Source organism: Oncorhynchus clarkii, chromosome 1 (assembly GCF_045791955.1).
Source record: "Oncorhynchus clarkii lewisi isolate Uvic-CL-2024 chromosome 1, UVic_Ocla_1.0, whole genome shotgun sequence".
Lineage (NCBI taxonomy): Eukaryota > Metazoa > Chordata > Actinopteri > Salmoniformes > Salmonidae > Oncorhynchus > Oncorhynchus clarkii.
The window spans coordinates 24,522,441-24,550,260 of record NC_092147.1 but is presented as its reverse complement, the minus strand read 5'-3'; the positions used below and the strand labels follow the sequence as shown (position 1 = coordinate 24,550,260).

Here is a 27,820-nt window from a genome sequence, read left to right as displayed (position 1 = left end):
ACCCTTATGTCCGTCGGTTTAACTGTCAGAGGTAGTCTGGTCAAGTCTGGGTCTGCCCACGGTCCGAAGAATTGGGCCTCTGTCTTGTCTCTGTTCAGTCTCGCCCCAGAGGCTCGTCCGTACCAGTCAGTCCTGTCCAGAGTCCTGTCGACGGATAAAAGGTCGGTACATAAAATGTTGACGTCGTCCATGTAAAAGACGCACTTGGCGGTCATCCCCCCACTCCCCGGGATACCCACCCCACTGATCCCTTGGTCCCTTCTCAAGACCTGTGCCAGTGGTTCAATACAGGCCACGAACAGAAGGGGAGATAACGGACAGCCCTGACGGACGCCGCAGTGTACTCCCACTGCTTTTGACAGATGCCCATTTACAAGGATTTTGCTGGTGATGTCCCCGTACAGCAGTCCCACCCAAGCTAAGAACCTGTCCGGGAAACCCATTTTTTGCAGTACCTTAAAGAGGTACTGGTGCGAGACCCGATCAAAGGCTTTTTCAAAATCTAAATTTAGGACTACAAGCCGCATGTTTCTGTCTCTCGCATAACAGATGGCATCTCGGATCAGTATCAGGCTGTCCGTGATCTTCCTTCCGGGCACGGCACAGGTTTGGTCCGGGTGGATCACCTCCCCTAAAACAGAAGACATTCTGAGTGTTAAAACCTTGGTAAAAAGTTTACAATCAAAGTTTAAAAGGGTAATCGGTCTCCAGTTTTTCAGGTCCGTCCTGTCGTTTTTCTTGTGTAAAAGAGTCACGATCCCCACTCTAAAACTGTCGGGTAGTCTGTCGAGGTGTTCGAAGTCAGTAAAAACAGTCAGAAGTTCGTCGGCTAAAACATCCCAAAAGGTCAGATAAAACTCCAAAGGGAGGCCGTCCTCCCCCGGTGATTTACCCCTCTTAAAACGTTTCAGTCCTTGGTCGATTTCTGTCCTCGTCAGGTCTTTTTTCAGGTCGTCTGTATTGGGTAAGGTCTTGTCGATGTATGTTAAAAGGTCCCCCATTGTTCCCTCGCACACATCTTTTACCCCAAACAGTTCCCCATAAAAGTCCTCGACCACTTCCTTTATTCCCTCTGTATCTGTTTTTAAAACCCCGTCCTTGTTTCTCAATCCTGTCATAATCCTACCCTTACTAACTATTTTCTTAAAAAAGTACCTAGTGCACTTCTCCCCTTCTTCTAATTCCCTTTCCTTGCTTCTTAAAATAACCCCCTTGCTTCTCTGTTCTGCTAAAAGTGCCATTTCCTTCTTTACTTCTTTAATTTCTTGGTTAAAATCAAGGCCCTGTTGGCATAGGTTAAAATACCTTTCCAGTCGCTTTTGCAGTCCCACCATGCGTCTATCTTTTTCTCTGCTTTTTTCCTTTCCTATCTCTCTAAAGAAGGTCCTTGTCCTTCCCTTCACCATTTCCCACCACTGTGCTCGCGTGTCAAAGAAGTCCTGTAGCGTCTGCCACTGGCTGAACTGCTCTCTGTACTGACTAACTACTCTATCATCTTCTAGAAGGGAGCAGTTCAGTTTCCAGGGCCCTCTTCCCACAGTCACACCCGAAGATAGTGAAAGGGTGCACGTCAGCATTACGTGGTCTGAGAAGAAAGCAGGGGTTATTCTAGCATCAGTTGGGGGACAGTCCCGGGTAAACAGATAATCAATGCGAGAGGCTCTGGTGCCATCACCACTGGTCCAGGTGAAGCCCTCCTCTCTTGGATGCAGGGTTTTAAAACAGTCAGTCAGTTTAAAATCCCTGCACAGCCCTTGCAATAAAACACTTGACCTGTCTACCTTAAAATCCCCTCCTGCCCCTCTCCTGTCTGCTCTGCTTAAAACGCAATTAAAATCCCCACCCACCACTAGAGGATCCCTCCCTAGCATGTGGGACTGCAGGTCCTCTAAAAGTGCACACCGGTCATGTTTATCGTTAAAACCATACACGTTTAGCACGTTAAAATCCCTCCCCATAAAAGTACAGTTGGCTAAAAGAGCACGCCCACCTACCACCACTGTGCTCCCCTTCACCACCACCTGTGGGGTCTTGATTAAAATGGCAACACCGTCGTTCTTGTTAAAATTGGAACCACTCCAAATGGAGGGCCCGTGCCGCCACTTATCCTCCCATTTCCTGTAAGAGGATAAAAAGGGTAGACCACACTCCTGTAGTAAAAACACATCAGAGTTAAACCTTTCTAAAAAGGATAAAACCGACTGTGCTCTTGTTGCTGTCTTTACGCTCCTCACGTTTATAGTGGTGATTTTAAAAGCCATAAAAGGGGTGAGTAAAAACAGTGCTAGAAGAAAAGCCATTGAAAAGTTAAAAGGGGGTTAGTCTTCAGGGACTTTCTCTCTCTCCCTCCGGGGTAAGGGGGTTTGGAAGGGAGAGGAGGTTAAAACAGGACTTAAAAAGGAGACTTGATTGGGGGAGTTGGAGGGGAAGGTTCTGGGTTCTTCCTCCCCCTGGGAGCTCTCCCACTCCACCTTTCCCTTTTTCTCCTCACCCTGTTCGGGGTCAGAGAGCTCCTCAGCGTTTCTTTTACGTAGGGGGAGGTGTTCCTTCAGAATCTCCCCCTCCTCTCCCGTACCTTCTGACACAGTCTCCATGGTGCTTTCCGACACCGACCCTATGATGTCTGACCCACTTGGGGAGCTTTCGCTGAACATCTCTCCGGAGCCGTCTTTCTCGGCCCTTTCTCCTTCAGGGGTCACATTAGTCTGGGGCAGGGGGATTGGGGTGGGGAGGGTTTTGTCCTCTCCTCCCACTTCTTCCACCACTGCACCTTCCGCGCCCTCCACTACAGCCACCACCACCGGCTCCACCACTGTCTCCTCTACCACCACTACCGGCTCCACTACTGCCTCCTCCTCCACCACCGGCTCCTCCACTACCACCTCGGCAACTGCCGTTCCAGCCCTCTGGCGCTCGAAAGCCCGGTCCGCGGCCGCCCACTCCCTCCTTCCAGCCTTGGCCCTGTTGGCCCAGGAGGAGGGGCAGTCGCGGATGAGGTGGGACCGCTCGCCACAGAGGTTGCACGACCTTCCGTTCGTGCACTCCTCGTAGCGGTGGCCCACCTCCCGGCACTTCATGCAGACGACCTTCTGACAGGCGTCTGCAAGGTGGCCATGTTCACCACACTTACGGCACAGCTTGGGCTGGTCCTGGTAGTGAACATGGCCCCTGTTCTCTCCGAGGACTATGGTGGATGGGATGGCTTTCAACCCACCATAGCCCCCAGGGTCCTCCCTTTGCTGGACAGTGACCCTCCAGGCCCCTGTCCAGATCCCATCAAGGTCTTTTACCTGGATCAGGGGACCCTTCACGTTGCAGTACCTGCCCAGCCATACTGCAACGTCCTCCGGCTGTACGGTTTCATTGTACATACGGACAATAACGGTTTTAATGCTATTATCCGTCAGCTTGGTCACCTCAAACATCGCTGTGAGGGACCCCTGGGTGTTCAGGGCGTTCTGGAGTTTCCCCCAGAACTCCCTCAGGAAGCTGGCGTTGGCAAAACTGACATCGAAGCCCTTCCTATAGGGGAGGGCTAAGATGCAGTTTACCTGCGCGGGATGAAAGCCAAGCTCTTTCTGGAGGAATTTTCTGGAGAAATCCAATCGGGATAGCTCCATTATTTTTCCTCCCCTCTCCTTTAGAAGGAGGCGCACTGCATGGTGCCTCCTCATGCCAGCCTGTGCTGCTGACATGATGGAGGCCCACTCCCTTTACAGCCCAACACCAGTGAGAGGGGAGGGGAGGGGGAAGGGAAGGGGAAAGGGAGAGGAAGGGGTGTAAAACAGCCAAGGAACTAGCAGGCTCAGCCAGACTGTGCTGAACAGGGCCTACCAGTACCACGGGACACACAACAAACTATCTAGCACAGCACCAAACTAATCTTATCAACAATGGGAAGGGACACAAGGAGGGATTTTTTTTTTTTTTTGTGTGTGTAATTTTTTTAAATAAATTTTCCCCAGAGGGGAAAGGCACGAAGGGGAAGGACAATAATGAACAAAACAAACAAAAACGGGGGGAGGGGGGGGTGGGGCGAACTAACAAACAAACAAATTTAGGTAAGGGGAATTAAGGGGATAACAAAAAGGAACACTGACCAACACAACACCTGCCAAACTTGAGGGCCGAGAGAGCTAGCAGGCCTCACCAGCAGGCCAGGCCAAGCCAACCAGCTAGCAAGCAAGCCTCACCAGTAGGCCAGGCCAAGCCAACCAGCTAGCAAGCCTCACCAGTAGGCCAGGCCAAGCCAACCAGCTAGCAAGCAAGCCTCACCAGTAGGCCAGGCCAAGCCAACCAGCTAGCAAGCCTCACCAGTAGGCCAGGCCAAGCCAACCAGCTAGCAAGCCTCACCAGCAGACCAGGTCAAGCCAACCAGCCAGCAAGCCGGCAGGCCAAAGGTCCCCCAGTTGACAACACAAGACAAGAAACAGAGACAAAAGGCAATTTAGGGGGTGAACTAGCAAATACAAGGTGGATGGGAAAATACGGTCAGACAAACACACAACAATGCAATGCCTGCCACGCCTAAAGGGCCAGGAGGCTAGCGTTCCAACAAGCCAGAAAGCCCCTCCGGCTAGCAGGCAACACAAAACTCAAAACAGTAGGAAATAATTGAAGGGGGGGAGGGTAGGATACAAGGGGGAGGAGAGGTACAAAACAGGACAAACAAGGGGAAACTGAAATTTAAATTAAATAAGAAAGAAAAGGACCAGAGGGCCTTTAAACTCACCCTACAGGTGCTGGTGCACCTGTAGTCCACCACCAGACCCACCACCTAACCCAGGACAAAAATAATAGTGAAACAATACAATAATGATTTTAAACCAAAGTAAATAGCACAATCTCGCGCCCTCCGGCCTGCGATCGCTTCTCTGATCAAGCACTGTCAAGGACAATGCACGTGATCTTAGCCAAAAGGCCGAGAAGCGATGAAGCAGAGGGATCTATATACACTACCCTGGTCTTCGAATATCCTGAATAACAGTATCCTGGAAAGTGAGAAAAAAAAGTACATATATTGCGGTTGCGGTGTTCCCACTGGTGGTTTGAATTTACCTCTTCCATTTACGCGCAAATCCATTGGCTACTCCCCAAGAACGCGCTCCAATTTATTCATAGACGAGATCTATCTACTCTTCGACCAGTGCAACTACCATTGGCTATGGGGGAAAAATATATGGGAATCACCGCATGACATGCATGATGATTAGTTTCTCAAATATGGTGTCGTTGTTATTGTCACATTACGGTGTAGTTATTAACAAATCAGAGTTTTTTTCCCCCTAATAGTTTTAATTTGGACACTCCTGGAAGTCATAGTCTCCCTAGACAGTGGTGTAAAGTACTTACAACTCCATACATTTCCCCTGCCACCCAAAAGTACTCGTTACATTTTGAATGTTTAAAAGGACAAGAAAATAGTCTAATTCACACACTTACCAAGAGAACATCCATGGCCATCCCTACTTACAATTGCCCTTATTTTAGCGCCCCCAAAACGTACTACTTCCAGATCAACTGTAATGTCAATACCATTGTAAAGCACAATTCATCCCCTTTCCAACATTATCAATTACATTACTGCCTATTCATATGTTTAAACATACTGAATTGTAATTGGATGCATTTTACCGCCATATCATACTATGCTATGATTGGTTAAGACCACCCAAATGGTTAGGTCATGGTCAGTTTGATCCTGGTTTGCGATAGGTGAACATGCCAGTTATAGCTAGCTAATAAAGAGCTACGTTAATAAATATCCTATAGTACTGCGTTTGATTATTTTGTACAAAGTGTGCAAAACAAGACATTTTGTCAGAGTAAAAGGTGTTACAAGATGGATTTTTCGGGAGTTCCTTCACCTCGAATGGACGGGGAGTCTACAAATTTACCCGATGCATGGCGTAAGTACAAACAGCATGTGGAGCTAATGTTCACGGGTCCTCTGAAGGACAGGAGAAGAGGAAAAATGCAGCTACCTGCTCCTCTGGATCGGTGAAAATGGGAGAGAAATTTACAAGACATGGACACTTACCAAGGCTGAATCAAAGGTACTGAAAATATACCACGATCGTTTTGAAGCATATGTTGCGCAGAAGACCAATACGATTTTCGCTAGGTACAAATTCCATGGGAAAGTACATTGAGCTAGCGAGTCTTTTGAACAGTTTGTGACAGAGCTGCGTCTGCTTGTGAAAGACTGTGATTATGCAAACAAGGATAAGATGGCCAGGGACCGTATTGTATTTGGAATACACTCACCGCGAGTGAGAGAGAAACTTTTGAATGTTGGGTCTGAGGTAACGCTGGACAAAGCTATCGACATAGCCAGATCTCACGAGCTAGCTCAGACGAAAACCATTTCGTGCTGCAGCACGAGCGCATCACGTGAACAAGCAGTTCACGCTGTCAGGCAGACATCAAAGCACACTTCTGGTTCACGGAGCGCGTTTTAGAACGGAGAGAGACATAACTCCAAAACAGAGCGAAACAGAATCAAAACGCCCCAAAACATGTGGATACAAAGTGCATGGCGAACAAGGAAATTGCCCAGCTAAAGGCAAACCGTGTACTAAATGTGGAAAATGGAATCACTTTGCAAAAGTGTGCAGAGCTTACCGTGGAAAAACATTGCACACAATGAGTGAAGATGAAATGTCAATCAAAGAGTCAAACGCTGATTAACTGTTTATTGATTCAGTGACACAGAAAAGTCAAATATCAGAGACGGAGCAAGCCTTTGCTGACATTGAGATAGTAACACAAGTCACGAAGCTAAAGTTCAAACTAGACACTGGTGCACAAGTAAACATTATTCCTCTGAATAAGTACTGCAGCTGGACATCTGAATGCGAGCTACAGCCCACCACACGCAGGCAGACTGGTTATGGTGGCGAACAGCTCCCAGTAAAAGGCACATGCACTTTCAAATGCAAATACAAGGAAAGTGACATGATGTTGGACTTTTATGTTGTTGACACTAGAGCACCTGCAGTGCTAGGTCTTAATGCATGTTTAGACATGGACCTCATCAAGCTAGTTTTATCATTGACAGGACCAGTAGAGACAGACAATGTACTGGAGGAGTTTGTGGTTTTTACAGGAATAGGATTATTCCCAGGAGAATGTACCATTCACCTTGACCGAGACGCAACCCCTGTGGTCTACCCACCGAGAAAGATTCCTCTTGCTCTCTGTGCCCGCCTGAAGAAAGAGTTGGAGAGCATGGAGCAATCTGACATAGGCTGACACTGAACGTTCATATCACGTCCGCACCGCAGAAGTAGCGGTGTACCTCCGCAATAGTCGTCACCTACTGAACACAAAAGAACAACACACTGATGAGATGAACTGTTCCCCTGAAAGAGAACATGATGACCTAAACCCACACACAGCACAACATACACCATACTTACCTGCAAAACCACACAAACTATTGACTGACACAGAAGCATGCTCAGCATCATATCGCACAAGGTCAGGAAGAGAGGTCAAGCCCAGAGCTGTCCTAGACCTGTGAAATGTCAAAGGGTGTAGGCGGATCGCTGCCCTAAAAGAGTTCCAGACTGTAAACTTGTTATTGAAAGTTAACTTGAAATGCTTTGGTGTTGTATTTGTTTGAAATGTTAAGATGTATTTCTACTGTGAAAGCTGAGTTGCTGAGAATCCCTTGTTCGAAAAGTAACAGTATCAGAGTCTATGTTGATTCAGTTGGTGTAGTATGCAATATAAATGGTTACCTACCTTGAGTTCAAACTACAGAGCATGTATTCAAAAGAAACTCTTAGAATATGTAAACATTTTTCTTTTGTTTTAAAAGAAGGGGGATGTAATATTCATATGTGTAAACATACTGAATTGTAATTGGGTGCATTTTACCGCCATATACTGTGCTATGATTGGTTAAGACCATCCAAATGGTTAGGTCATGTTTGATCCTGGTTGGCGATACGTGAACATGCCAGTTATAGCTAGCTAATAAAGAGCTACGTTAAGAAATATCCTGTAGTACTGCATTTTATTATTTTGTACAAAGTGTGCAAAAAAAGACAGTGACCTAAACGCTGCCCGTTTCTGCATAATTCAAGCAGGCAATGAACCCGTCGGGTCTTTTTAAAAGTGGCGGGTGGGGAAGCGAAACTAATGCGTGATAGTGAGAAGGTGAGATGTTGTGTGGGAAAATTGCTTTTTTTCACTCGATCTGTCCAACTTATCACCTTATCGCCTCTAAAATGTAAATAAAACACTATAAAGAGTTTATATAATGTGTCATTACATACCTATTTGAAGCTTTGTGTCGAATTTGAATCTGGTTTTTAGGGCGGTGCTAAAGTGATCTTAGAAGTAAACAGCGGCTTTGAGAATGATGATCGCATGCAATGATGACGCAAAAAATGACTAGGTATCCCCCCTTACACCGTCACTGTCCAGTTCTTGTTTTTAAACGATGAGAGAAGTGCTACACCTGGTGGAGAGAGATTGTAAGACAGAAAGTTGCTTTATGCGTGCTGTACGCTATGACACGTCACGATGTAACGGAGGGTCCATTTTTTTCAACTTATCTCCAATACTATAGAGCCATTACCATGTCGATCAACGCTTGATTAGAAACGTAGTTCACACCCCTGATTTTGAAGTCAACACAGTCGCTACAGTCCCATTAGTTTTCTTTGTAGCCTCGTTTGGTTACCAAAGGGATTTAAATTGAGATACTATTCTTAGATGGGGGGATCCATTGCTGGGAGAAGTTCTTTACTTCTCAATACACAATCTGGGTTCTTTACTTTATATACAACCAACAAAAAGTACCGATTTTGATTTTGGAGTAGTTCAACTTTTTCACGCAACTAGACATAGTTAAAATAACCTATTCTATGTTGGGGCATGTTGTAGCCCAACCCTTTCATGCTTTGTTTACATAAGTGTTTTTTTTCTTCTGTTTTCCCCACATCATCCAAATACAGTTAGCCTAGTATAATACAGATATTGAATGACAGCCCACCTAAACTCTTTAGCCAAAAAGCATATTGTGAAGAAAACAAGAGAACATTTTCTGTTGGGTATTATTGGATAGGATATCCAAGTTATTCACTGTAGCTTAATGTTCAGCTGAAAAAGTTTTAAAAAAAAACGTTTAACTTCTAGTGACCTTTAGTTTTAATGTGATGGAATGTTTTTCAAAGGACACTCTAGGCCAGGGTTCTTTAACTGTCACATTTCACATGCTGCTCTATGCAGTCTAATGAACTATTATATACTAGAAATGACAACACGTGTATGTTCACTTGCAGACTTTGAATGTCACCAAAGTGTCTATTTCCTGTGAAATGTCACCCACTCTTTCTGCATTCCCAGTTTTGTCTTTCTTTACTGCCTACTGTCCTCCTACTAAAAGTTTAATTGAGAGGAATCCCGTGGTGGTAGACACTGTGTCATCCTGAATGACAATTAGAGCTGAGTTATGCAGAGTAAAAAATATGTCAAGGTAATTAAGTATCTCTGTTTATTGATGAAGTGTTACTACGCCAACTGTGAACATTCCTCCAATATGAGCCTGTGGTCTGTAGTGCTTGAAAATTTCAACAGCCTTAAGTTTACCCAACACTTTTATATATTAGCAGTCACAGCAACATTGTTTTGAAAATACTTCTTGGTCAAGTTATTTTACTTGTAAAACAATTTTGAATTGACAGCCTTCAGCTGACTACACAAATTCCTTCAAAACACACACACACACACACACTCTGTTCATAGTGTCTTGCATACCAACCTTCCAGTTTCCACACAGGAAACAATGCCCTGAAGTAACTCCTATGGGTGTGTACAGTGTTGAAGTGCCTCACTGGTAAAGCACGAAGGACATATTTTATTCAGCACACCCTAAAGAGCTCTTTTTACAGAAGGAGCAGTGTTACATGTTGTTGTTTCAATATTCTTACCCTGGCTGTCTAGGGGGGAAAAGTGGGCCTCTGTTTTACTGTACCGCTAAAGAGTCATTTTTGAGATCGGGCCAAAGAGAGGGAAAACTGGAAAAATAAGAATGTTTCCCCCAATGTAAATACTGGCAGTTCTGTATGGACTATATTTAGAAGCACTCAATATTTGGCAAAGCTTCTGCAAATATTAATCCCACGTGTTGCATTTTATGTAACGGAGTAGAGTGGAGACTAGTAAGAGAAAGAGCATTCCTTCCTGAATTTTCCTACCCTCCATGGAAAAAGGCAAGAACTTTAGTGTAGTGGTATGTATAGTAGTAATGTTCACATAGGCTAGAATAAAATACGCCAGAGCAATGTATTCAGAAAGTTGGGCCATTGCAGTTTCTGCATTCTGATGCATTTGTTTGAAACTACAACATTTTATGGCAGCCTTGTTAGCCATCATTAACATTACAATGGGTATATAAAGTCTAGAATGAGCATTATGGTGCACTTACATGACACTACAACATTTTATGGCAGCAGTTGCAGCCCCCCCATTAACATTGCAGGGGGAATATTTAAATAATGCTCTGTAACAGAAAGAATTGGAACAATATTCACAATTCTAAAAGTTGGCCCACTCTAAATGCATGTCTGGTAACAGCTCACAGACAGTTCCAAAACGATTTGCATTCTCAAAGCTCTAGAATCTTTTGCATCAATTTTGAATTACAGTAAAGAGAGACAGAGACCATATTTTGTAAGTGTGTGAGAGGGTCTGTCTTATGGGTTATGGTAGAGCTAAGTTACTAAGAAGAAAACCTTGGGGTCTCTTGCAGGTTTGAAGCATTGGCATATTACTGGAGGGCTATTTTGGATATCCTTAATTCAGATAGGGGTGTGATAAAATGGGCGTGGGTGGCAAGGTGACTCATGCTTTACGAATTGTTGTTGCGTTACAGTGATAACTGATAGTTAGTTTTAGTATTGCATGTGTTGATATCTTTAGTTTTGTAAGTATGACGGTGAGTTCTCTAACAAAGCATGAGAGAGGGAGCGGCAGTTAGAGTTCGTTATTTGTTTTCTATGCTTCCAGTCATGATCAGAAGTGTCTGTTTGTCCACTCCACGGTCCTGGGCGTGACTGTGAGACCAGGCTGCCATCTGCGAGGCCCTAGCTAGAGATGGACATTGAGGTGGGCATCCTGGAGGAGGACATGGAGGGCTCGTGGACCCTGCTATCGTGGCTGGCCTCCTGTGTAATGGTGTTTGGAGGGACCCTGCCCTACCTTCCTCAGTACCAGGAGATCCAGAGGAGCAGCATCACTGAGGGATTCTCCACCCGCGTCTGTCTGCTTCTGCTCATCGCCAACATCCTACGCATCTTCTGGTGAGGCCAGGATAGAGAGGGTTCACTTGGGCCAGATTACAGTGGGTATATGCACAGTGTACACATCCAGTGAAACTGCCAGGTGCTGTGTAGAGAAAACAGTTCAAAGTAAACAGAAGAAACCTATAAATGATTGTACAGTATGCTCACATGGTGACCTAATGAAGCAATTCACTTGTGAGCATACACCAGTGCAGGGTTGTTTTGTTTCCTTGAAACACGGATAGAGCAGTGGTTAGAGGAAGTGAGAAGCATTGTCTGCGCTGACATTGTCATTTGATTAACCACTGTAATGTTGTCTACCTACAGGATGGGGAAGCAGTTTGAACTGACTCTGCTCCTCCAGAGTGTAGTGATGATCATTACCATGCTGGCTATGCTCCATCTCTGCTGCAACATCCAGCACACCAACCGCGTCAGCACCAAACAGCGCCACTTCACAGGTAAGCCAACCAAACCATAAACACGTCAGGCAAATAGCCCTATTTGAATTGTATTATGTATGTATTATTATTACAGCTAGTGCTAAACAACACTAAATTAGGTCCCAACACCAAAAAAACACCTCACAGGCAAATTGGTCTATTGCTGGGAAAAATATATTCTATTGCTAGGTAAATCAATTTAATGCATGTACTTAACTTGACCACTCATCAAATTTGAAAAATGAACACACAATTATAGTACAGTCGTGGCCAAAAGTTTTGAGAATTTTCACAAAGTTTGCTGCTTCAGTGTCTAGATATTTTTGTCAGATGTTACTATGGAATACTGAAGTATAATTACAAGCATTTCATAAGTGTCAAAGGCTTTTATTGACAATTACATGACGTTGATGCAAAGAGTCAATAGTTGCAGTGTTGACCCTTCTTTTTCAAGACCTCTGCAATCTGCCCTGGCATGCTGTCAATTAACTTCTGGGCCACATCCTGACTGATGGCAGGTCTTTCCTGCATAATCAATGCTTGGAGTTTGTCAGAATCTGTGGGTTTTTGTTTGTCCACCCGCCTCTTGAGGATTGACTACAAGCTCTCAATGGGATTAAGGTCTGGGGAGTTTCCTGGCCTTGGACCCAAAATATCGATGTTTTGTTCCCCGAGCTACTTAGTTATCACTTTTGCCTTATGGCAAGGTGCTCCATCATGCTGGAAAAGGCATTGTTCGTCACCAAACTGTTCCTGGATGGTTGGGAGAAGTTGCTCTCGGAGGATGTGTTGGTACCAGTCTTTACTCATGGCTGTGTTCTTAGGCAAAATTGTGAGTGAGCCCACTCCCTTGGCTGAGAAGCAACCCCACACATGAATGGTCTCATGATGCTTTACTGTTGGCATGACATGGGACTGATGGTAGCGCTCGCTCACCTTGTCTTCTCCGGACAAGCTTTTTTCCGAATGCCTCAAGCAATTGGAAAGGGGATTCATCAGAGAAAATGTCTTTACCCCAGTCCTCAGCAGTCCAATCCCTGTACCCTTTGCAGAATATCAGTCTGTCCCTGATGTTTTTACTGGCTTCTTTGCTGCCCTTCTTGACACCAGGCCATCCTCCAATAGACTTCACCTCACTGTGCGTGCATATGCACTCACACCTGCCTGCTGCCATTCCTGAGCAAGCTCTGTACTGGTGGTGCCCCGATCCCGCAGCTGAATCAACTTTAGGAGATGGTCCTGGTGCTTGCTGGACTGTCCTGGGCGCCCTGAATCCTTCTTCACAACAATTGAACCGCACTCCTTGAAGTTCTTGATGATCTGATAAATGGTTGATTTTAGGTGCAATCTTACTGGCAGCAGTACTCTTGCTTGTGTAGCCCTTTTGCAAATAGTCAAAGCAATGATGACGGCACGTGTTTCCTTGCAGGTAACCATGGTTGACAGAGGAAGAACAATGATTCCAAGCACCACCCTCCTTTTGAAGCTTCCAGTCTGTTATTTGAACTCAGTCAGCATGACAGAGTGATCTCCAGCCTTCTCCTCGTCAACACTCACACCTGTGTTAACGAGAGAATCACTGACATGATGTCAGCTGGTCCTTTTGTGGCAGGGCTGAAATGCAGTGGAAATATTTTTTGGGATTCAGGTCATTTGCATGGCAAAGACGGACTTTGCAATTAATTGCAATTCATCTGATCACTCTTCATAACATTCTGGAGTATATGCAAATTGCCATCATACAAACTGAGGCAGCAGACTTTGTGAAAATGAATATTTGTGTCATCCTCAAAACTTTTGGCCTCTACTGTACACATAAGCCTATGTAGTGGCGTTCAGTTTCAACTCTAAGCTCTTGCCAAAAGAGGGGGCCATAGGAGAAGGAATAATCACTCTAGAATCTTGCTCCCTCTCCCTCTCTCTGTCCGTCTTTTTATCTTACTCACTCTCTCGCTCTCTATCGGTCTTATGTCATTTGTAGTTTTGATTGGTAGATTTTATAGGCCAGATGGTAAACTATGTTCACGCCTGAGGTCCTTTGAGTTGAGTGATGATCTTGTGGATGTAATTATGGGGATTGGTGTGTGTGAGAATAACGGGGAAATGGTGGATGGATATAGTTACTAGGCTTTCACATAGAAGAGATTATTTCAGCTCTGAGGGTGAGAGTGTGTGGCCAGTGACAGGGGGTCTGCTCTATGAGTGAGTGAGTGAGTGAGTTTATGGATAATTGTGTTTTCACAGAACTACAGGTTGATTAAATCTCTTTCATTACATTTACAGAGCCAATCTTAGGTCAGCTTTTTATTAGTCTGACTGGGAACAAAATGAAATCTTGCAATATTACGCTAATGCAAAGAGTGTGTTGTGTGTGTTATTAGATCTCTAATTCCTCGGCCCTAATAATGTATCTGTCATGTTGATTGATTAGTGAATAGATGCTAAGTTATTCATGCTGTAGATATCGGTGAGTTACTGTGGGTATGTGTGTGTGTGTGTGCTGTGTATCCATGCACGAGTCTGAGTTTGTGTTATACTGTAGATAATCCTTGTTTGGGCATAGGATATGTATGAGAGAGACTGTGGTCTTGTAGTCTGCTGAGACACTGAGTTCCAGACTGATTCTGTTGTCCCCTGGTGGGAGCTGCAGAGTCCTCAGTCCATCTTTACTCACATCGATTGTCAGTACTGTATCATAGGAGCTCAGCAACCAAACCATTAGAGAACTGAACTGTTTTGAGTGCCCTTAAAACTTATTTGGGACTGGGGGACAGTATTGAGTAGCTTGGATGAATAAGGTGCCCAGAGTAAACTGCCTGCTATTCAGGCCCAAAAGCTAGAATATGCATACAATTAGTAGATTTGGATAGAAAACACTCTGAAGTTTCTAAAACTGTTTGAATTATGTCTGTGAGTATAACAGAACTCATATGGCAAGCTGAGAAAAAATCCAACCAGGAAGTGGGAAATCTGAGGTTTGTAGGTTTTCAAGTGTTTGCCTATCCAATATACAGTGTCTATGGGGTCATATTGCACTTCCTACGGCTTCCACTAGATGTCAACATTCTTTAGAACCTTGTTTCAGGCTTCTACTGTGAAGGGGGAGCAAAGAAGAGCTGTTTGAACCAGGTGTCTGGCAGAATGCCATGAGCTAAATCATGTGCGTGGCCGTGAGAGAGAGCTGCGTTCCCTTTCATTTCTAAAGACAAAGCAATTGTCCAGTTGAAACATTATTGAAGATTTATGATAAAAACATCCTAAAGATTGATTCTATACATCGTTTGACATGTTTCTACGAACTGTAATGTAACTTTTTGGACTTTTCGTTTGGATTTAGCGCTCGCGCATTTGGATTACTGGACTAAACGCGCGGACAAAAAGGAGGTATTTGGACATAAATGATGGACTTTATCGAACAAAACAAAAATTGATTGTGGAACTGGGATTCCTGGGAGTGCATTCCGATGAAGATCATCAAAGGTAAAGGAATATTTATAACGTTATTTCTGAGTTTTGTGACACCTCTCCTCGGTTGGAAAATGGCTGTATGTTTTTCTGTGGGTTTTTTTTTTTTATCTGACACAGCGGTTGCATTAAGGAGTTTATCTATAATCGTATGTATAACACTTGTATCTTAGATCGATGTTTATGATGAGTATTTCTGTAATTTGATGTGGCTCTCTGCACTTTCACCGGATGTTTGTTTGAGACTATACATTTCTGAACATAACGCACCAATTTCAAATTAGGTTTTTGGACATAAAGATGAACTTTAGCAAACGAAACACACATTTAGTGTCTAACGTGGAGTCCTGGGAGTGCCATCCGGTGAAGATCATTCAAGGTAGTGATTCATTTTAACGCTATTTCTGTCTTTTGTGACACCACTCCTTCTTTGGAAAATGGCTGTATGGTTTTCTCTGACTAGGTGCTGTCCTAACATAATCGCAAGGTGTGCTTTTGCCATAAAGCCTTTTTGAAATCAGCCACTGACTGGATTAACAAGAAGTTTATCTTTAAAATGAGATTTCTGTTGTTTGAATTTGGCGCCCTGTAATTTCACTGGCTGTGGCGAGGATATCCCAGAGAGGTTTTAATCACCCTGCCACAGACACTACAGGACAACAGATCGTCACTCCAGGCCACTTCTTTCAGCTGAAGGGCAGGTCAGCTGTCTGATTTCAGAGGGAATGGAGGGGTGTGGTGGTCCAGACTCAGAATAGCCCTAACTTCCTCCCCAATCATTACATTATTGTCCTTACCTCCGGAACATCCTGCTCTATGACAACAAGCACAGCAGCACCTGTCCCCATCTAACCCTACCACATACTTACACAACACAACCACACACACATGCACACACAGCAATAAACGTTCACAACCACACACACATGCACAAACAACAATAAACGTTCACAACCGCCCACACACATGCACAAACAACAATAAACATTCACAACCACACACACATGAACAACACACACATGAACAAACAACAATAAACGTTCACAACCACACATACATGCACAAACAATAATTAACATTCACAACCATAAACACACATGCTGACAAGTACCAGCTTTCGGATAACATTTAGCTTCCTTTAGTAGAGGTTGTCTGGGGTCAGTAGGTAGTATATGGGGAGGGATTAAAATACATAGATACAGTGGGTCAAAAAAAGTATTTAGTCAGCCACCAATTGTGCAAGTTCTCCCACTTAAAAAGATGAGAGGCCTGTAATTTTCATCATAGGTACACTTCAACTATGACAGACAAAATGAGGGAAACAAATCCAGAAAATCACATTGTAGGATTTTTTATGAATTTATTTGCAAATTATGGTGGAAAATAAGTATTTGGTCACCTACAAACAAGCAAGATTTCTGGCTCTCACAGACCTGTAACTTCTTCTTGAAGAGGCTCCTCTGTCCTCCACTCATTATCTGTATTAATGGCACCTGTTTGAACTTGTTATCAGTATAAAAGACACCTGTCCACAACCTCAGTCACACTCCAAACTCCACTATGGCCAAGACCAAAGAGCTGTCAATGGACACCATAAACAAAATTGTAGACCTGCACCAGGCTGGGAAGACTGAATCTGCAATAGGTAAGCAGCTTGGTTTGAAGAAATCAACTGTGGGAGCAATTATTAGGAAATGGAAGACATACAAGACCACTGATAATCTCCCTCGATCTGGGGCTCCACAGAGAGCTGGGACCAAAGTAACAAAGCCTACCATCAGTAACACACTACGCCGCCAGGGACTCAAATCCTGCAGTGCCAGACGTGTCTCCCTGCTTAAGCCAGTACATGTCCAGGCCCGTCTGAAGTTTGCTAGAGAGCATTTGGATGATCTAGAAGAAGATTGGGAGAATGTCATATGGTCAGATGAAACCAATAAGATAACTTTTTGGTAAAAACTCAACTCGTCGTGTTTGGAGGACAAAGAATGCTGAGTTGCATCCAAAGAACACAATTCCTACTGTGACGCATGGGGGTGGAAACATCATGCTTTGGGGCTGTTTTTCTGCAAAGGGACCAGGACGACTGATCCGTGTAAAGGAAAGAATGAATGGGGCCATGTATCATGAGATTTTGAGTGAAAACCTCCTTCCACCAGCAAGGGCATTGAAGATGAAACGTGGCTGGGTCTTTCAGCACGTCAATGATCCCAAACACACCGCCCGGGCAACAAAGGAGTGGCTTCGTAAGAAGCATTTCAAGGTCCTGGAGTGGCCTAGCCAGTCTCCAGATCTCAACCCCATAGAAAATCTTTGGAGGGAGTTGAAAGTCCGTGTTGCCCAGCAACAGCCCCAAAACATCACTGCTCTAGAGGAGATCTGCATGGAGAAATGGGACAAAATACCAGCAACAGTGTGTGAAAACCTTGTGAAGACCTACAGAAAACGTTTGACCTCTGTCATTGCCAACAAAGGGTATATAACAAAGTATTGAGAAACTTTTGTTATTGACCAAATACTTATTTTCCACCATAATTTGCAAATAAATTCATTAAAAATCCTACAATGTGATTTTCTGGATTTTTTTTCTAATTTTGTCTAGAAGCTGTGCTTACGCATGGTCTAAAGTTTGGTGGATGATAAGCACATTCTCATGTCAAGTTTTTATAAAGGCCAACTGTTCCGTGAAAACTGGTGCACTCATAATTTGGCGCATCTTTTGTGCATACACAGCGTTTGTAGATGAGGCCCCAGGTATGTTCCTTACGTGAAGACCTTGTGGCTCAGAGTTCCTGTAAGGCTTAGCAGAGGTTGGATACTGTACTGCTCTATACTGCTGTTAAAGCCAGTGTTGGCCTTGGCTAAGCTACAGTGACAACTCTTTTGAACAATGTGTTGTATGTTAACCTCACCCCTCCTAAGCTTTTTATTTGCTTAATTGTTAGTGCATAAGTTGTGTTTCTGTCCTGGTGTAGCATTAAATAAGAGCCTCCCTTCCAACCTCAAGAATAGAGAAATCAATGTGCACAAATGATGGTGCCTTGTATCTGCTAGAGTAGTTCAACAGCACATATCACACCTCATTACAAATACTTCTGCAACACACAAATGTGGGTGAAGGTCATGTATAATTGTTTAATAATTGAGTCTCATGTATAGTATGTTGTTCTAATGAAACAACAGAGCCCTCTACTGGTCATAACTGGACCCTGTCTGTTCATATCTCTTTATCATACACTACCTGTGTTGAAAGTGAAGGGAATGGACTGATGTGTTGTTGACCCAGAGGTAGACTTCCTTGTTTAGTGATGTGACAGTGTACAGAGAGTACCTATGCCAGGTGCCTTAGTAGAGTGGTCTGTGTGTGTGTTTTCTGGGTGGGTTTCATTGTGCTGAGTCAGTGTAGGGTCTCTACTGCAATGTGGGATGTGACTGCCAGTCTGTCTGCCGCTCAGGCAGCGTTATCTGCAGCGTACAGCATTGCAGCGAGGCGAATCAGGTGTGACCGCTCTCAGCACAGACAGAGTTTATTACTCCCCTGCATTTACATATAGATGTGTACACTTTAATTGAAGCCTAGATAACAGACATCCAATTAACAAGTCAAATGAAGCTAGACAGGTGGAAATGAGTGAGTAGAGTACAGTTGGTGACATAAGCAAAATTTACACAGTAGCCAACACTTCAGTTTTCCTTAGTTTTGCTGAAGTTAGTTTTGCTGAAGTTAACTAAATTGATATGTTTTGTGTTTGTCCATGTCTCTGATTTTGTGCTTGTTTTAGAATTATCCCCATGGGAAAGTTTGCATAAGCTCTGTCTCTGGTTAAGTGTTGGCCCTCTTAAACAAGAAGAGTGCTCAGTCCTTTTCTAGGAAAGGTTGAGTCAGACTACTGACAGTGGCTACTCCCACGGGGTCATATGAATTATTAAAATTCCAAGAAATACAGCAGATACCCGGTAGACTGACCTGTGAGTTAGAGAGTGGAAAAAGTGTGCCTGTGTCTGCTTTGTTTGCATTATATTGTATGAATTTGCGGGGATGTTTTTAATGGACATTATTGTGGCACCCTTAAAAATGTCAAATTGACATTGTGCAGAGTAGAATTCCAAATTATGGTGGCTCCTATCCCCACTACACATTGACAGTTGCTGCACTGTGGGCCTGTATGAATACCATTGGTTATTTGTAGATAGATTTATATATTCATGAGTTCATCTTTGACCTAAGTGCTCTGGTTCTATCCATCTTTCCCCCTGGTCACATCAGTGTAAGATGAGAAAAGATGACCTATTCCACCAACACCATTGATCACTAGTTTTCTCATCACTCCAACAGTAGTGTCAATCCAGAGCAGACAGACAGAGGGTCTATATGTGTTGTGCTTTCTCCCAGACTATTGATAGGCTACACGGCTAGAGATCATCTCCCTGTTAACAACAGTATATCTCAATCCTCTCTTAGCAGCCATGTTTGTCTTTCCACCACTGTCCCATTAATTTCCCCCTGCCTTCCCTCTTGTCTCCAGTCTTTTGTCTCCCCCTCTGTCATTCCCTCTCTCTCCATCCTGTGAGTGAGAGGATGACAAGTTAATGGTGTGGCAGACAGACGGTTGCTGATGATGGCTCCCGAAAGGCATATTCCTCCACCATCTGAAACAGTGAACGAGGCAACGCATGGCTGACATTAGTTTACCCAGGGTCAGTGTTCAGCCAAACTTCACGGTCTATCAAAGAATGTAGAATATAATGTGGTGTTCAGAGGCCAAGACTGCCAAACCACAGGTTCTGATCGGTTCTTGGAAGTATTTTCTAGTGCTTCCCTGGTCTGTTCTGATCCTAGTGTATGTCTACAGGCTGAACCCTCACCTCTCTGGCTGCCTCATTAAAGTAATCTCATCACACATCACACACAGGGAGCCCCTGGACACCTGCCGAGACCTATCCTGCAGCACCACATTGCTCTCTCCTCTCCATTCCCCTGCTCTCCACTCTTCTGCTCCCTTCCTCCTCTCCTCCCTTCCTCGCACTCCCATTTTCCACAGATCTGAAACTGGAAATAGACACATCTCCATCTTGGACAGAGAGAAATACACACACACACACACACACACACACACACAAAACACAAACACACAGTGTCAGGCTCCTTGCACTATGAACTGCTTCTCTCACCCTATGGACCCATTAAAGACAACACCAGCACCCATCAAAAGCAAATTAAAATATCTCCCCTATTTCATTAGATTGCACATAAAAACCTGTGCAGTGTTATTCTGTGCTGTTGCACAGCTGTGATATGTCCGACAAAAAAGCTGTGACACAGTGAAGAGGTGTGTGTGCACACATTTGTGTGTGTGCATGTAAAATGTCTGGTGACTGTTTTTGTGTGTTTGTTGTTGAGTGTACTCTTAGCCTCCAGAGTTGGTTGTGACGCAAACATGGGCTGCAGATTTTCCGGCCCTGTTTGTTCCCAGGGCTCTCCCAGAGGCAGGCTCCAGTCTCCTCTACCTTGTCTCACACTGTTCTCATAGCCCCAAACCCTGCCTTCCAAACACAGCACCAGTTTATGTCACACCAAGGGAAACCAGCTCTGGTTTAGTGTAAAGCCAGTCTTCCATTAAAAAGTGTGCTGTTGCTCTAACCTTGGGGCTGATTCCCCGTTGGCGCTGATACCCCTCATTGATTGTGTGGCTGCATGCTGTGCTATCCAGTAAGGGTGTGATTAGACAGAGTAGTCTGGTGCCTCCAGCCCTTTGACTCTGACAAGATTTTATTAATTAGCTACATTGGCAATAATGATCCAACGCATACAGTCTCTCTTTCTCTCTCTCAATGCATCAATTGGCTGAACTCTGACCCCTGTGTTGCCAGGGGAGCCAAGTAAAGCCCCCCCGGCCAAACCCTCCCCTAACCCAGACGATGCTGGGCCAGTTGTGCATCGCCCTATGGGACTCACGGTCACGGCCAGTTGTGACACAGCCTGGGATCTAACCCGGGTCTGTAGTGACGCATCTCACACTGCGATGCAGTGCCTTGTACCGCTGCGCCTCTCGGGAGGCTCCATTTCGATGGGCTTAAAGAGAGATTCAGACAGCAAGGCTGACAAGGTTGAGGAAGTTACTTAGGATTTCTCTTGCTACAAAGGGGAATAGTAAAAAGGACATGGCCATGATATTGTCCACATTCACCAGAATACACTGATGCCACTGTCCTCAATATGCAGGGACGCAACTTTCACTGGGGACAGGAAAGACATGTCCTCCCCACATTCTGAAATTGTGTTTTTGTCCCCCAGTTTTATCATTCGAATGTGATACACAAGCAACGGTGTGCTTTAGGTCCATGCGGACACCTCCGAGCGGTCGGGTAGGCTGTTTGGAGTGTTTATCCGACTGGACAAAAAAAAAAAAAAACGAGTTGTCTTGGTGATGTGATCTTCCCAAGTCATTGTCAGAAAATGCTCCCCTTCTTTGTCATCCAGCTTGTCCTTGCTGTCGCATTGCTCCATGGTAGCCCTGGGAGGGAGGCCTAACCACTGTGACCCCCACTGTCCCACACCGGGATCTCTGATTGGAAGATAGATGCACTGGGCATCTTTATTTCCTCTTTATTTATTTTATTGTTCATTTTAGACTGACTTTGAAGTAGGTTCAAAGTAGTTGGCATATACTGTTGTCCCTCTCCTTGTCTAATGTAATGTATATTAAACTTCATTTCTGTCCTATCCTGTCATTGTTCTCTCCTTTAATCTTTCATTTTTCACTCATTCTATCCCTCTCTATCCCTCTCTCCCAAATCAACTAGCCATTTAGAATTGCTACTGCAGTATATTTGAGACATAAATGAGTTAGTCAGTTAGTTAGTTGGTCCTAAATGGATCCCAGTCAGGTGTGCCGCTTGGCATTGTGTAGAGTAGAGCCTGGAGACTGGCATCATCAGCATGCTGCTGTGGGGGGAACCCTGCTGAAACCCTGCTGTAGTGCATGTGTTACTGTTACTCTGCCCTTGACCCCATGCCACTCTTTCTCTCTCCCTCTCTCTGGCTTGCATGGTTGGTTCTTATGTAACTTTTATCAGAGCTGCTTTGTTTTATTTATTCAATCTCCCTGTGTCTCTCTCTTTCTCTCTCTTTCACACACTATCATTATCCTGTCCTGCAGTCTTAATCCTGCTGTGTGACTTGCATTTAGCTCAGAGAACTAGAGATAAAACGCAGCCCTTTATTGGCTCTGTCCTTGTCTTGTCCCGATTCTACCTAATATTAAAGGAATATTCCACGGCAAAACTATCTTTCGGTATTGTTTCATTAGTCTATTGTTGATATAGTCTCACAATATTTTGCATGTCAACAATCAAGTTTTTTAGATATACAGTGCATTCGGAAAGTATTCAGACCCCTTGACCTTTTCCATATTTTGTTACGTTACAGCCTAATTCTAAAATTGATTAAATATTTTTTTTCCCCCTCATCAATCTAACTGAAGTATCACATTTACATAAGTATTCAGACCCTTTACTTAGTACTTTGTTGAAGCACCTTTGGCAGCGATTAGAGCCTTGAGTCTTCTTGGGATTCTTTGGTCTCTCCAGAGATAATCGATCAGGTTCAGGTCTGGGATATGGCAGGTCCACTCAAGGACATTCAGAGACTTGTCCCGAAGCCACTCCTGCGTTGTCTTGGCTGTGTGCTTAGGGTTGTTGTCCTGTTGGAAGGTGAACCTTCACCCCAGTCTGAGGTCCTGAGTGCTCTGGAGCAGGTTTTCATCAAGGATGTCTCTGTACTTTGCTCAGTTCATCTTTCCCTCTATCCTGAATAGTGTCCCAGTCCCTGCCACTGAAAAACATCCCCACAACATGATGCTGCCACCACCATGCTTCACGGTAGGGATGGTGCCAGGTTACCTCCAGACGTGACGCTTGGCATTCAGGCCAAAGAGTTCAATCTTGGTTTCATCAGACCAGAGAATCTTGTTTCTCATGGTCTGAGAGTCCTTTAGGTGATGTTTGGCAAACTCCATGCGGGCTATCATGTGCCTTTTACTGAGGAGTGGCTTCCATCTGGCCACTCTACCATAAAGGCCTAATTGGTGGAGTGCTGCAGATATGGTTGTCCTTCTGGAAGGTTCTCACATCTCCACACAGGAACTCTAGAGCTTTCTCAGAGTGACCTTCGGGTTCTTGGTCCCCTACCTGACCAAAGCCCTTCTCCCTGGATTGCTCAGTTTGACCGTGCAGCCAGCTCTAGGAAGAGTCTTGGTGGTTCCAGACTTCTTCCATTTAATAATGATTGAGGCCCCCGTGTTCTAGGGAACCTTCAATGCTGCAGAAATGTTTTGGCATCCTTCCCCAGAAACATCTCAAGGATGATCAATGGAAACGGGATGCACCTGAGCTCAATTTTGAGTCTCATAGCATAGGGTCTGAATACTTACATAAATAAGGTATTATTTTTATTATTTTTATTTTTTATGAGCTAAAATTGATTAAAGCCTGTTTTCACTTTGTCATTATGGGGTATTGTGTGTAGATTGCTGAGGAAATCGTTTTCTTTAATTCATTTTAGAATAAGGCTGTAACGTAACAAAATGTGGAAAAAGTCAAAGGGTCTGAATACTTTCGAAAGGCACTGTATGAAGAAAATCTAGAAAATCTCTTTCAATTTATTTAGCAACCTGTATGGTGCAGCTGTCCACATTTTTGTCCTCAAATTAAACTGGTATAATTTTCTATTTATGCCAATCCTTTTCAGACAATTTGTATCTTTAATATATGGCAACAAACAAGTTGCCTCCCTTCCTCCTCTTCCACTTGCCTCCTGCATTTTCTGCGGTAATGCTGAAATCAGTTGGTTGTAACATTGAATTGAGCAGACATTCCCATATGTTTTCAATAGCTACATATGTGACATAACTACATTCTCTATTCATAATATAATTAATACATACAGTACCAGTCAAAAGTTTGGACACACCTACTCATTCAAGGGTCTTTCTTTATTTGGACTATTCTACATTATACAATAATAGTGAAGACATCAAAACCATGAAATAACACATATGTAATAATGGTGTAACCAAAACGTGTTAAACAAATCTAAATATATTTAATATTTGAGATTCTTCAAAGTAGCCACCCTTTGCTTTGATGACAGTTTTGCACACTCTTTGCATTCTCTCAACCAGCTTCACCTGGAATGCTTTTCCAACAGTCTTGAAGGAGTTCCCACATATGCTGAGTACTTGTTGGCTGCTTTTTCATCATTCTGCAGTCCAACTCATCCCAAACCATATTAATTGGGTTGAGGTTGGGTGATTGTGGAGGCCAGTTCATCTAATGCATTACTCCATCACTCTCCATCTTGGTCAAATAGCCCTTACACAGCCTGGATGTGTGTTAGGTCATTGTCCTGTTGAAAAACAAATTATAGTCCCACTAAGCGCAAACCAGATGGAATGGCGTATCGCTGCAGAATGCTGTGGTAGCCATGCAGTTTAAGTGTGCCTTGAATTCGAAATAAATCACTGACAGTGTCACCAGAAAAGCACCCCCGCACCATCACACCTCCTCCTACATGCTTCACGGTGGGAATCACACATTCTGAGATCTTCCATTCACCTACTCTGCATCTCACAAAGACATGGCGGTCCAAGACAAAAATCTCCCAATTTGGACTCCACCGGTCTAATGTCCATTGCTTGTGTTTCTTGGTCCAAGCAAGTCTGTTCTTCTTATTGGTGTCCTTTAGTAGTGGTTTCTTTGCAGCAATTCACACAGTCTCTGAACAGTTGATGTTGAGATGTGTCTGTTACTTGAACTCTGTGAAGCATTTATTTGGGCTGCAATCTGAAGTGCAGTTAACTCTAATAAACATATCCTCTGCAGCAGAGGTAACTTCTTCCTTTCCTGTGGCAGTCCTCATGAGAGCCAATTTAATCATAGCCCTTGATGGTTTTTGAGACTGCACTTGAAGAAACTTACAAAGATCTTGACATTTTCCAGATTGACTGACCTTCATGTCTTAAAGTAATGATGGACTGTCATTTCTCTTTGTCCCCACTCGGTGCTCCCGAGTGACGCAGCAGTCTAAGGCACTGCATCTCAGTGCTATATGAATCACTACAGACCCTGGTTAGATTCCAGGCTGTATCACAACCGGCCGTGATTGGAAGTCCCATAGGGCGGTGCACAATTGGCCCAGAGTTGTCCGGGTTATGGTTTGGCCGGGGTAGGCTGTCATTATAAATAATATTTTTTTCTTAACTGACTTGCCTAGTTAAATAAAGTTTATTTTTATTTTTTAAATACAATTATTTTAGCTGTTCTTTCCATAATATGGACTTGGTATTTTACCAAATAGGGCTATCTTCTGTATACCACCCCTACCTTGTCACAACACAACTGACTGGCTCAAATGCATTAAGGAAAGAAATTCAACAAATTTGCTTTTAACAAGGCACACCTGTTAATTGAAATGCATTCCAGGTGACTACATAATGAAGCTGGTTGAGAGAATGTCAAGAGTGTGCAAAGCTGTCATCAAGGCAAAGGGTGGCTACTTTGAATAATCTCAAATATAAAATATATTTTGATTTGTTAACACTTTTTTGATAACTACATGATTCCAAATGTGTTCTTTCATAGTTTTGATGTCTTCACTATTATTCTACAATGTAGAGAATAGTCCAAATAAAGAAAAACTCTTGAATTAGTAGGTGTTTCCAAACCTTTGACTGGTACTGTATAATACCACTCTTTTTTTTTTATAAATCAATATATTTGAGATTAACTATATTATTTGTTGTAATATTTGTTCTATCTTTTCTGGAGGATAACATTTTATTTTTAACCAGCTTTGTATGGCTTGTTGAAGAAAGGGCCATACTTTAAACAAAGTAGAATTTTCCATTAGTCAGAAATTCTAAATTGTAATCTGTATAAAGGGAAAAGGCCATTTTTTTAACAAAGGATGAGCCTTTCTTAGTAATCAATTTAGTAATCTACTGGTTTAATATTTAAAGCATTAAACCATATTCATTATATAACATGCACTTTTAATTTTGTCTTAGTCTGTTTTTGCGTTCCAAATAAAGTAAAATATATTTTGCTCATGTGATTTAAAAAATGAGTTGTCTGGAGTAGGCATCACTATTAGGAAGTAAGTAGACTGTGATAGGACCAAAGAGTTAATCAATGTGATTTTTCCATTTATAGACAAGTACTTACCTCTCTATTGTTGCAGAATCTTATCTATTTTTGCAAACTTTCAATTGAAATTGGTTGTGATAAGTTAATTTATATTTTCTACTTCACCATCCGCCCATTTTATTGGTGAACTACAAGGTAGTTTAAACATTGTGTTTTTTCCAATAAGTAATATGATATACTTGACATAATTGGGTTTTAGTCCAGAGAGGATAGAAAAGTGATCAAGATCTTCAATGAGACTGTGAAGGGATCTGGATTGCAGATTTCAGAAAACACTTGAGTAATCGGCTTACATTGACATCCCTGCATTTCTAACCCTTTGATGTTCTTGTTGGATCTGATTTTAATAGCTAGCATTTCGAGATGGCCATAATACATAGATATGGAGACAACGGACAGCCATGTTTAACTCCTCTTAATAGCTCAATACTTTCTGAGAAGTAATTATTATTTACTATTTTACACCTGGGGTTAATATACATAACTTTAAACCATTGTATAAGAGATTAATCTAAGTTAAATCAATGGCAGACTTGATGTCATGCTAAAGTTTGAGATACCCTCGCTCATCTTAAACTCAAGTCTTCTGCCTGACTGCAAAATTTAGTTTGTTCTCTTCGATCAGGGATTTTATTTATTTATTTATTTATTTGACCTTTTATTTTACTAGGCAAGTCAGTTAAGAACAAATTCTTATTTTCAATGACGGCCTAGGAACAGTGGGTTAACTGCCTTGTTCAGGGGCAGAACGACAGATTTTTACCTTGTCAGCTCCTTGCTTACATTTGTATATACAATCACCTGTCTCTCTTATTATGCATGGGAATACTTGGTAACAGATTTGTAAAATTACAATAACTTGGAGCTGATTTCCTTGGTGTTTTTGCAGTCTTATGTCCAACAATGACAAATAAAATTATTCTGCTAGTTGGGGAACCCTGTCTTAGATTATTATGGAAAGTACCATGAAAAGGCTTACTCAACATGACCTGCTTTAGTGAGCATTCAGGGATGTGATTGCCTTGGTTTGTGCTGCCTTTGAAATAATCTTCCAGGATAAACTAGTGTGATACTACTATGCATCGGAATATTATAATGGTATGTACAGTATATGCAAATCAGTCCTCTTATCATTTATTTGAATGCATATTCATTAAACACAGAGGTAGGGGTTGATGAAAGGTCAACCTATAAGAACACTGCAGCAGAGCCGCAAAACAATAGAATATTACTGCAGTCATCTACTATATATAGCTAAATGCAAATATGGACATGCCTGAATGGCTAAATGACTTAAAATATACTTTCTATTTCAATTTAATTTGTGAACTTAGAGCTGCCTCATTGAATATGAACTTAATGACATAGCAATATCGGCACAGTCTTTGTCCTTGTTCAAAATATTGAGGG

At 43.1% G+C, this 27,820-nt stretch overlaps 2 protein-coding genes across 2 annotated transcripts in view; one reads left to right on the top strand and one right to left on the bottom strand.

Annotated features, from left to right (window-relative positions):
- Positions 1–1,371: 1,371 nt before the first annotated feature.
- Positions 1,372–3,695, bottom strand: LOC139368254 (uncharacterized). The gene is made up of 2 exons (XM_071107394.1): positions 2,492–3,695; positions 1,372–2,118 (listed from the first exon to the last, which is right to left on the bottom strand). The coding sequence occupies exons 1-2, from the start codon at positions 3,693–3,695 to the stop codon at positions 2,036–2,038; spliced, it is 1,287 nt and encodes a 428-aa protein (XP_070963495.1). The 3' UTR covers positions 1,372–2,035.
- A 7,173-nt stretch (positions 3,696–10,868) lies between these two features.
- Positions 10,869–27,820, top strand: part of LOC139392705 (solute carrier family 66 member 2-like) — a 97,520-nt gene continuing 80,568 nt past the window's right edge. Inside the window, exons 1-2 of the mRNA XM_071140929.1 lie at positions 10,869–11,315; positions 11,625–11,758. Of these exons, the coding sequence (XP_070997030.1) occupies positions 11,110–11,315; positions 11,625–11,758 (340 nt within the window). The 5' untranslated portion in view covers positions 10,869–11,109. The remainder of the gene's footprint in view (positions 11,316–11,624; positions 11,759–27,820) is intronic.